The 11,988-nt window shown below is 38.3% G+C and overlaps 1 protein-coding gene across 4 annotated transcripts in view; it reads left to right on the top strand.

Moving 5' to 3' along the window:
- The first annotated feature begins 4,938 nt into the window (after window positions 1-4,938).
- The window catches only part of LOC110037935 (pentatricopeptide repeat-containing protein MRL1, chloroplastic), an 86,973-nt gene continuing 79,923 nt past the window's right edge, over window positions 4,939-11,988 (top strand). For all 4 annotated transcript variants that reach the window (XM_020742678.1, XM_020742677.1, XM_020742676.1 and 1 more), the window contains exon 1: window positions 4,939-5,328. In XM_020742678.1, the coding sequence (XP_020598337.1) occupies window positions 5,011-5,328 (318 nt within the window). In that variant the 5' untranslated portion in view covers window positions 4,939-5,010. The remainder of the gene's footprint in view (window positions 5,329-11,988) is intronic.

Raw genomic sequence — 11,988 nt, 5'->3', positions numbered from 1 at the left:
TTATTAGTTTATTAAATGCCTCTAACACAAGCTTCTCGGCAAGTTCATGACCTCGAGTTCTGGTGTCGATCTGGTATGCAAATTTATGAATGTGATTGAGATAGATGAGTCCACTTGCAGAATTTGGCAACATTTCTGACCCCTTACGATGTGCATAACAATAACTATTATATATGTCCTTTTTAACATTAATAGACCACCAAAGTAATATATATTTATCAGGGATTTTTGTTACATTTTTGTGCTGAAGAACTCTTAGAGCGTGAACACATAATAAGCCATCATTTCAAATTTTTTACAACTACAGGTAATATCAGAATTACCTCTGTCCAATTTAACAATCCAGGGTCTGTCTATGTCCTTATTATCGAGAGTTTGAATTTGAAATTTTGAATCCATATTAGCGGATCACTCCACAACAAACCCATACAAACCATGTAGAAAGTGTGCTTCAAACATTAAATATAACATTCTTGTTTAAAGTAAAGCAACCTGCCTCAACACGGGACTGTTTTTTTCAGTGGGAGATATTGCATACTGCTGACATTTAAAATCTTCATCCTTTTCATTTCTTCTCCAAGATTTCATGACATTTTCAAGACCCAAAAAACATTCGGTGAGGGTGCTTGTTGCCATGGAGACACCATGACAAATCTTATTAGTGGACTCACTTCTTTGCGTTGATAGGATCCACATTCCAAAAATTTCTTTATTGAAAGCGGTTGACCACTTATGCCTGATATTATACAATTCATCCAACCAAACATTCTCATGTAGGTTTCCTTTCTCGATTATTTCACCCCAAGTTTCTTCGAACTCTTCTTCTGAGTCACATCTGCTCAAGCATTTATAAAAAAAATCATTGACTTTTCTGCTACCCACGTCACAATGGACTTTTGAAGATAATTTCTTGTAAATATGTCATTGACATAATCTATGTCTGGTGTGCGGAAGACACTCTTCAATGGCTTTAGACATTGCTCGATCCTGGTCAGTGATTATTGTTATTGGATGCTTGTTATCCATTATACAGATAAAGACTTTGAATAACCACTTGAATGATTCAATCATTTTATCTAACAAAAAACCAACACCAAAGAGAACATTCTGCCTGTGTTGATTTACACCGACAATTGGAGCACAACATAAATTGTATTTATTCAGTTTATAACTTGTATAAAATATTATTACATCCCCAAAGCAGTCGTAATCAATCATGGACATCCCATTGCACCACACAAAATTCACCAAATGTCCTGAATCAACAATTTGGAAGTCCCACGCAAACATTGGATCCTCCGCTTGTCGCGTAGTGAATAATTGTATGAGAGAATTAGCATCCCCTAGTTCAATTTGAACTCTTATCTCTCTTTGTATGAAATTATACGCATCCCTCTTCGTGCTATCAAGATTCTCCACTCCTCCGACCTCAGTAGCGAAGAATCCGAATGCATTACTGGTTCTAATCCCTGATTTTGTCGTTGATCTGAGGATATTAGCACTGATGTCACACATCTTTCTACTGGAACGCAATAGATGCTTGTCACCGTCCTTTGCCAACAGATGGTTGTGACTTTCTATGAATTTCTTAACCACCATTTGTCTTCTAAATCAACGAAATATTGGATCATGTATGGACAACCAGTCCTTATGTCCGCTCTTTTGAACCTCACCGTGATAGTGTCATTCAGTTCTTTCTTAAAATCAGCCTTACGACAAACAAAGTCCTTTGTCTTAAGCTTCTTTGAACTCGACCAGAAACCACTATGTTCCATTCACACAGTAAATCCAATATGGTGTGCATGTACACAATACTGTTCATAGGCTTATTCTCATTGTGGACAACTGCATAAAGCAATTTCTCTGCCTTGGGTGACTGCAAATTTAAACATCAGCATTAGCACTCCAAAAGGAAATTGATACAAGGCTACAATACATAAATCACACCATCATAATACCATAATATAACCCAAATAACACAATTGCAATGCTAATATAACAGACCCATCAAATCCAGTTAAGAAATGTTACTAGCATCATCGTTAAAATCCTATTATAGACATATAACACCATGATAAAACCACAATAAAGCTCTGATAACACAATTAGAATGTCAATATAAGACTCCAATAAAACATCTAATTAGATCAAATAACACTAAGATAACACCATGATAATACCAAAATAACACCACATTACCACCCCACCATATAGGAGACCTTACAAGCAAAAAACACACGCATAACACCACAATAACACAAACATAACACCATTAAACATCAACATAATAAACCAAAACAAAACCAAGTCAGCAGATCCAATATTACCTTAATAACACTATGATACTATAAAAATAACACCAAATCCCCACGACAATAACATTACAGGCAAATGATACTATAACACTTTGACACCATTTCGACGACGAGAATAGCTACCCATTAACCCCATCACGGCGACGAGAACAATACTTCATTATGATAGTTATTTAACCCACTAAAACTATGAAGAACATTAAAAAATGTTAAATAACTCCAAAAACAACCAGTATATCACCGTGATATCTCCTAAATAACACCACGTCCCACCCTAACCAAAACTTAGTGTTACATGTCAGATAAAAATCAAGCAAACTTCATTAACAAAACAAATATTCCTTAAAACCTAAATCTGCAGTCAAACAAGTATAACCTACCTGTCGAATTCCTTCTGTCGCATCTAAACTCAGCTCATTCTCATGATTCTAAAAAATATTTTGATATTCCAGCACATTGTCATGTTTCTCGCAAGTATTTTGAGATTCCAATAACATTTTCTCGTCAAAATATACTTCCATCGAACTAGATCCACCAAATACGGATGGATCCTAAAAAAACAACAAAATGAGAATATTCCGAATCCCTATACCTAAAAGAGACAAAATACACCTTTTTCCAATTGGCGGGAAGCGAAAATGACAAAAGTGTGTTTTTTTTACTTAGGCGGGATTCGAGCCGAGTTCAGCGTAATATAATAGAGTTTGAAATAATAATAGTCACTTGTCATTTTTCTAATTATCTACCGCATGAATTTTTCGGGGATGGACGCCCAACCATATCATGCTTGGTGTCTAAGGGACGAAATATTCCCTCAGTACTACGCACCTTAAGCTACTTGCGTAACCAATAAAATGCCGCCATGTGTAAACTCTGGCCCCACCTATTAAAGAAAATAAAATTAAAATAAATATTTTTTTAAATCGTATTCGCGACTCGGTCCGAGCAAAAACCCGAACCCGCCTACGAAAACCCGAACCCGCCTGCAGAACCCGCCTGCCTTTTCATTTTCTCTGAACTACTTCATTTTCTACGCACTATTACGAGTTTAGGGCTTAGTCTTCCTTGGCGAAAACCTCCGACGAAGCTCATCCTCTGGCGCAAGCGAAGGTCACCATGGCGTCCATTCGTTCGTTAAAATCACAGTATGCACCTAAACCAGATAATGAAATACGAGTAACACATCAGTAACACAATAATAGCACAACAATACCACATCAATAACATTAAAGCATTGACATCTCCCTGTTCAGTTTTTTGTCTTCTTCTCTTTAGATGAAATTAAATGCATCTCTCTTGGTGCATTCCAAATTTTCCACTCCACCAACCTCCGTGGCAATGAAATTGTATGCATGTGTTGCTTTGATCTCTGAATCTGTCATGGATCTCAACAGATCTGCATTGAGCTCACTCATCCTTCTGCTGGAACGAAGAAGATGCTTATCACCACTTTTGGCCAAAGGATGAATATGATTTTCAATGAATTTTGCCACTGTCCAATTGCTTTCGAAATCAACATGAAATCGTACCATGATCTTACAGTCAGTCCTCGTGTCTGCTTTTCTTAACTTAACTGTGTTGTTAGGCTCTTTTTTATAGCCAGTTTTTCCACAAATATAATCTTTAACCTTGAGTTTCTTGGAGTTCGGCCAGTTGGTAGTATTGTTCTTCCGAACAGTGAATCCCACGTGATGTGCATAAGCACGATAGCTTTCATATGCTTCTTTCTCATTGTGGATAATGCTGCTTAGAAAATTCTCTGCAATTGGATCATTGCAAACGTGTGTTGCCTCAGAGGACTGCATAAAACAATGGTAACATTAGCATAACACAATAATAACACAATATGCGTAATAAATCAAAGGCAGAGTAACACCAGAGTAACACCAGAATAACACAAGAGTAACACCAAAAAACCAGAAGCTTAAAACCATAATAACACAAAAAAATACTATAATAATACCAAAAACAATGCCGCAATGAACAACACCCAAAAATTAAAGACAATAAAAAACATAACAATGGAGTAATACCACATCAACACCATAATAACACAAGAGTAACACCAAAAAAACAGAAGTCTAAAACCATAATAACGTAAAAAAACCATAATAATACCAAACCACACTGTAGAACATCAACCAATAACACTACATCAACAACAACGTTTACATGGAGATTACCACCTAAACGGTACTAAATCAAAGGCAAGAAACAAGAGTAATACCAGAGTAACACCAGAATAACACAACAGTAACACGAAGACTCACTTGATCTTGATCTTCAAAGTTCAGGCTGAATGACGACATCTCAACTTTCATGGAGACTTCCGGCATCTCAACATTTATGTTCATGAAGAATTTGACTTCCAACATCTCAACGTCCATGGAGACTTCCAACAATACCTAACTATGGCGGATCTGTGAACAAACCAGTGAAATATTTCCTCACCCTGCAAATAGAACAACTTGTAGGCGCGAAATAATTTTATGTTGGCGGAAAAATTTTCAGGATTCGGGTTTAGGATAGGGCTGGGTTGATAGAATAGGTGGGGTCGGAGTTTACACCTGGGTATATTGGATAGGCACTAGGTTCACGGCTTAATGGAATAATTCTTCGGTGCCTTATCCCCCTTTCACTTCCACGCCTACAGCCTGGCACTCCACTCCGTCTTCCTTCTCCGTCTTCGATTTACATGGATTCGCTCTTCACCGCCAAACCCTACGGCCTGGTAGCGTCTAGTGCCGCTTCCAGTTTCCACCTCCAAAGCTTGTCTCGTAGAGATTTCGTTGAGTGTGGCATTCAGTTCAGATCCTCTGGCCTCCGATACCGAGTTTTACGCGGGAAGCTTGGGTTTCAGATCCTTTCCCCCCGCCGCGTGACATTCCAGGATCCCGTCTTACAGAGCTCCATTATTGTGATAGCCGCGACGATTGCTGCCTGCGCAGCAATTAAACCGGTCCACTTTAGTCGTAATAGAGGAGGATGCAGCGATGAGGAAATTGACGGTGAGGTCGGTATTGTTTATTTTGCTATTTACGGACCGTGGTGCTCGTGTTTCATTATAATTGATGTCCAATGAAATTACTTGGGCACAAATGCTTGAATGGTATACCGAATAATTCGTAGTAACACATTTTTTTTGAAGGCAAGTGATTTGAGTTTTGTTTCACAGATTGTAATTGAGCTAGGTTTTGAATTTTGATGAACTGTTTGTTGGCCGTTAGACATTAGCTTTAGTTTCTTTGTCAGATAGGTGTTTTGCCACCTTGTCACCCTTGCACCATGTCCAACTCGTGGCCTAGCAGTTAATTCTCTCGATATGTGATTTTCGAGTCTCATGTTCGTTAGTGATTGCTCTCATGATTGGGTTGACAAGTTGATAAGTTGACTACTATCCTTGTTGTAGAGTTGGGCTTATTATTTTTTTCATTGCTACAATGTTTGATTGAAGTTGTAAGTTTTTTAATTTGAAAGAACAAAATGAGCCCACGAGTGCCACAAGACTTGATATTCTTGCAACGCAAAATTTTTTTGGAAAATTTATATGCATACCTCTCAATTCTCATGTATTTATGTTACGAACACCTAAAGTTTAATTCTTTTCATACATACCATTTTCCCTATGCATTAAAATGTGTATTTTGATGTGCTATGAAAAACTTGGGTGGGTGGTTTATATGTAAAAGAGCAAAGTTTAGGTGTTAGATATGTAAATTCATAGGAATTGAGTGGCGTGTATGTTTGCCGAAATTTTATTTTGTATTAGCAATCGTGTATAATTACTCAAATTATGGATATATAATCCCAGGACACCCAGAAATATTATTAAAGCTTTCACAACCCTTAAATCTTGAAGGAATCCATGAATTAGTTTTCCAAATTAGTTCTGGCATATAAATAGGCTAACTTATGCGATGGATAAAGGAAAAAACAATATATTCCTATCTTCTATGAGAAATACCTCTTCAAACAATGATAATGTTGTCATTTAGACCTTTTTGCTTTCAAGACATCAGAGGAATCGTGAGCTAAGTCGCCTCTCTTCTAACGGTAATGTTTGTGCATGCATATCAATAGGTCTTGTTGATAACACATCAATTTTTATGCAGCTTTAGAATGTCGTTAGTCATCATTCTTTGACATTCTCCCTTATACATCCCTGATGTACAACTGCTGAAACTTCACTTTTTCCAGCTGATATTGAATGTATTGCCTTAAAATCTTAAATGGTTACTTGCATCTTTACAGAGCAATCTACATGGTACTATGTCTGTAGAATCATTTCTGGGTATGCTTTAAGGATTTTAATACCAACTTTTTTAGGTGATCTTTTATATACTAGTTTAATTGCACAAGCACAAATTGCAAGTTAATAGAATTTATAAAAATAGTAATGTATTGAAAAATGAAACAACAATTTGATACATATGTTAAAATAATAAATTTATTTCAATATAACTTAAACAACTTATTTTACAAAATTGTAGATACTTAGTACACTATTGAGATTTAAAAATTAAATGGAATGATGAAGAAAATGAAATATATTAAAGGTTATATGTCATAATAAGTACTTAGCAGTTAAGATATGGGTGAATTAAAAAAAAAATTTCAAAGTGGAGTACCAAGTTTATGAAAGTTATAAATAGTGATAAAGGTGGAATAAGAATTTTTTCAACCATATCAATTTGAAAAAAATGAAAAATAGTACAATAAGAAAATTAAGATACAAAAATTAAAATTCCCAAATAAACCAATAATAAAAAACCATATATTTAAGAAAAATTATTTGAAGAAATAATTACATAATAAATTATTGCATCATAATTAAACTTGTATTTATAAGTGCAATAAATTATATCTATTCATGGAAGCAATTTATATAAAACAAATGCAAAAAAATTCTTTGTTTGGAGAATCTGTCTACCACAATCATCACGAAGTCATCGTTTCGCTAGGTTCTTGGGAATCCTGCCACGAAATCCATGTTGAAATACACCCACAGTGCCTCTGGTACTGAAAGTAGGGTGTACAATCCCGCGTTCTGCCCTCTCGTCTTCACTAGATGGCAAGTGCTGCACTGCTTGACATGTCGCCCCGCATCTCTCGTCAGTCGGGGCCGAAAGAAATGCTCTCTTATGAGGGCGAGAGTCTTGCCCCTGTCGAAGTGGCTTGCTAATCCTCTACTGTGGCACTCCTGGACAATGACCTCTCTCTGTGAACACATGGGAATGCACAATCGACTCTGATGTAACAAGTATCCATCTGATTGATAATACTGTCCTGTTAGTTTTTCCCAACCTCGCTTCCTGATTTCCTTGAAGTCCTCATCTGCTTCACACAAATCCCCCCACGACTTAAAAACCCACAACTTGAGCCTATATGTTTGTAATCAATAGATGTTGAAGGCTCAGTGCGTCTTCTACGTGGTTATTTTTGCTCGTCTTGTGCTTAAGCACGGACTGGAACGAGGCTAAGAACTCTATTGAGGCAGCATGTCGGTTTTTTAGTTTGCTCTGACTGTTGAGGAATTTTAAGGCTTTGTAATCTGTAAACAGTGTGAACTTGCTTGTTAGAAATAATGATTATAGTGCTCCAGGGCTCTCACAATGTCATATAACTCCTTATCGTAAGTCGAGTCTTCCTCTTGCAATCTTTCAGCTTTTCACTAGAGAAAGCGATGGGGTGTTTTTCCTGGCTCAACACTGCCCGTATCTACATGCCATATGCATCACATTCTACCTCGAAAAGTTGGTTGAAGTTCGGTAATACTAGCATAGGCGCTTGAGGCACCTTTTTCTTCTGTGTGTCAAAATTGTTTCGAGCTGCTGTAGTCCAAGTAAACTCCTCCCCTTTTAAAAGTTTTGTCAGAGGGGCGGTGATAGTGCTGAAGTTCATGATGAATCTCCGGTAGAACGATGCTGACCCTAAAAAGTGTCTCAGCTCGGTGAACAACCGTGATGCGGTCTAGGGTGATAATGACTTCTATCTTTGCGAGATTCATTTGAATGCCTGCACTAGATTCAATGTAATCCAGAAAGCATACCTGGTTTGTCATGAAGTGATATTTTTTTGGATGGGCATATAGTTGCTCGGCTCCCAACACCCTGAATATTGCATTTTGGTGATGCAAGATATCCTCCTCAAATTGTCTGTATATCAGAATGTCGTTAAATTCGACCACAACAAACATTCCAATGTGAGCTCAAAATACCTGGTTCATCAATCTCATAAAAGTGTTGGGCATGCTTGACAGGACAAAAGGTGCAACAATTCACTCAAAAAGCCCATCCCATGTCTTGAAGACGATCTTCCACTGGTTTCATGGACTCACCATATCTTATGATACCCACTCAAGTTGATTTTGGAGGAGATAGTGGCTTCGTGTAATTGGTCTAAGAGATCATCCAAGCACGATATAATCGATCATTGATGGTGACCTTGTTGATGGCCCGACTGTCAATGCACATTTGCCACGAGCCATCACTTTGGCATCATCAGGGCAGGGACAACACACAGACTGGTGCCCTCGTGATGAGATACTGCACCTGTCTTTGTAGCTCGTACACTGCAAGTCTCAATCTGTTGGCAGGTCGTTTTGGTAATATCGATCCTGGTAAAAGGTCTATGACGTGCTTTATGTCCATCAGTGACGACAAACCTTTTGACAGACCATCGGTCATAGCATCCTGGAAGTCATATAGTAGTGATCACAGTAGTGCTGATACTTCTTCTTCCTCTATTCCCTCCAGGAAGATTAATGCTAGTGCTACAGTGACATCTCTAACTGACTGCAGGAAAGTGGTCCTAGGAACTAATGCCGCCTCTATATCGCTCCCACCTTTCGTATTCTTACCTAGTAGCAAAATGATTCTTTTCCCATTCTTCTTGAAGGAATAGGTGTTATTAAAATTGTCGTGCTGAGTCTTGCGGTCGAACTGTTATGGCCTACCCAACTGAATGTGACATGCATCTATAAGAATCACATCACACCATACTTTTTCCTATAGGTAATCCCCGATGGAAAATCAATTAGGCACTGCTGCTCTACACGTATCTCATTTTTCTTTTTTAGCCAGGTAAGAGAATATGATCGGGGTGCTTTTTGTGTCTAATCCCAACTTTTTCATTATGCGTTGACACAACGTTTTCACAGCTTCCACTATCCATGAAACCTTGCCCTTGACGGTGTACCTAGTGCGAAAAATACTATTCCCCAACCAGGATTAGTCTCGCAATGGCTCAGATTGCAAAACTCGTCGAATGTCTAAGGCTTTTCTCTCATCTCTGTGGAGTTGAAGCTTTTCTTCTGGTCTATCCTCTGACTCCTCCTTGACCTCCTCGATGGCACCTTGATCTATGAGTGTGATGATGTTGACCTCATTTTTTTGAGGTCTTTCCTTCTTCATATAGCTTAGGATCTAGCTCTAGGAGTTTCCTACTGACTATCTTAGAAAACCAGCATTGGAGCCCACCCTTTTAGAAATTCTAGACACTCCTTATTTTTCTGTGATGTCTAACATTTATGGTCCAAAACCATCGTCTTATGGACGAGCGGTTAAGGGCTATTACGTGGAGACTCAGAGAGAAGTTCCCAATAGAATCTCAAGCTTTGAGAAAACCTCCTCAGGACTTTATCGTCACATACACACACCAAATGCACAAAGTTCACAAAATTGCACAATGGTCGAACTTCAATTGAGCCTAAATGATGGGTGAAAATGCAAACTTCTCCGTACGACCTTCGACGACAAAATGGACTGGGCCAGCGCGTCCGGAACACCAATTTTAGTAGGAAAGGACAACCATATTACCATATTTTTGACACGAGAAAATTGTCACGCAAATTGATGAATTCGTCAAAATGACTTCCAGCAGCGAAACAGACCATGCCAGCGCGTCTGGGATGCCAGATTTACCTAAAATTGACACCCATTTTTGTTGTATTATGATGCACAAATAAAAATACGAATTGAATTTTATTTTTAAGAAATACTAAATTATTTTTATATGTTATCACTTATATTATTAAAATTAAAACCCTAAGCCTTATTTATGGCTCCACCCGCACATCTAAACCCTCGTTCGAGCGGCTCACCCCGCTCCTCGCCCGTGCCCTAGCTCCACGGCAGATCCACGCGACAGTCTTCTTCCCCAACGTTCGCGGCTCGCCTCCTTGAGCTCTGCTCGTCCGAGCGGCCCTCCAACCGTGAAATTCCACCTGGCCGACCCTTCTCCTTCTCGAGGCTATCCCTCATTTATGGTGTCGATTCCTTTCTCCCTCTCGATTGGTTGGCTAGGGTGGCTGGTAGGTGGCTATTTTCTTTTCTCTGCCTATGGAAAAACATCAGGGATTAGTGTATGGGAGGTTGTTAAAAAAATTTTTTCCGAGAGAAAGTGAGGCTGGCTTTGGAGTTTTCGTTTCTTGCGTGCTGGGTGTTCGGGAGTTAGATGGGTGTTTGGTGGCCTCTTCTTCTTTTCTCTGTTACTTTTCTTTTAGGAGGATCTCAAGCGAGTTGGCTCGATAGCCTTGCTTGATTCTGTGCTACCAAGGTTGGCCGAAATTTCTGAGAGTGGGGAGGTGCTGCCAAAATCTCCTCTAATTTCATTATTACTTGTTCTTTTCATCCTCTGCGGCCTGAGGGTTATTGAAAATTTTCTAAGAAAAGAGGGAAGGCTGGTGGGGTGTTTCGCTGATTGCTGTTTGTTCGAAGGATTTGGGAGGGAAGTTTCTGTGGGAGCATTTTTCTTAAATTTGTGTTAAAGTTTGGCTTTTGTGTTAAAGTTTGGCTTTAAAGTTTGGCTTTAAATCTACAAAAGAGGTATTTCTCTTCTCACCTCTAATCCATATCATTTGGATTGCATAAAAAAATTAAAATACTTCTTCCTCTCTGTTAAAGCATGTGGAAGCAAGATTTGGACTTGTTTTGAGATTTAAGCATGAATAGTTTTTTAGAAATAGTAAAATGGAGCATGAATGGGCTGCCTTTGTTCTTCTTGCTTGAGATGCTTGGAAGTATCATAATGGTGGTTTTGAAGTGAAATTTGCCCCTCTAGAAATGCATGGTAGAGTGGATTATCAAAGCTTTTTTTTAATCATATTCAAAATGAATGTTGAAGAATGCTGGGTTGGCTCTAAAAAAAAAAAAGAGAAAAGAGAGATCTACTCATGCTTATCTATTTCATGCTTCCTATCATTATTTGAAACATATGTTGAAAGCATTTTTTTTTATGTGGTGGGTTTCAGTCTTAGCTCATTTGGGAGAAACAAATGCTGAAATTTTCCTGTCTCGCCCCTCTTGTTTTTTTTTGGGTTCGGTTTCATCCCTATGTTGTTCGTTTCTTTTTGCCCCTGATTTTGTTTCATTTTTGGTTATGCTGGATTAAATGTAGCTGAAAATTTTTTATGTTTTAGCCCATTGTGAGAGGCTCGGTCTTGGCTTCATAATAGTTGAAAATGACATTTCATTTAGCTCACTTGTTGGGTTCGACTTTAACTCTTTTTGAGGGATCCTTGCAAGAGATATTGGCATTTGTTTTGCTCATATGTTGGGCTTGGTTTACCCATGTGTTGGGTTCATTTTGGGCTTCTTTGAATCAAATTATAAATGGATCTTTTGGGTCCTGTTTTTCCCATATGGTTGGGCTCGGTGTATTGGCTGAAATCTTT

This window comes from Phalaenopsis equestris, unplaced genomic scaffold (assembly GCF_001263595.1).
Source record: "Phalaenopsis equestris unplaced genomic scaffold, ASM126359v1 Scaffold227386, whole genome shotgun sequence".
Taxonomy (NCBI): Eukaryota; Viridiplantae; Streptophyta; class Magnoliopsida; order Asparagales; family Orchidaceae; genus Phalaenopsis; species Phalaenopsis equestris.
This window is presented reverse-complemented; position numbering and strand designations above follow the sequence as displayed.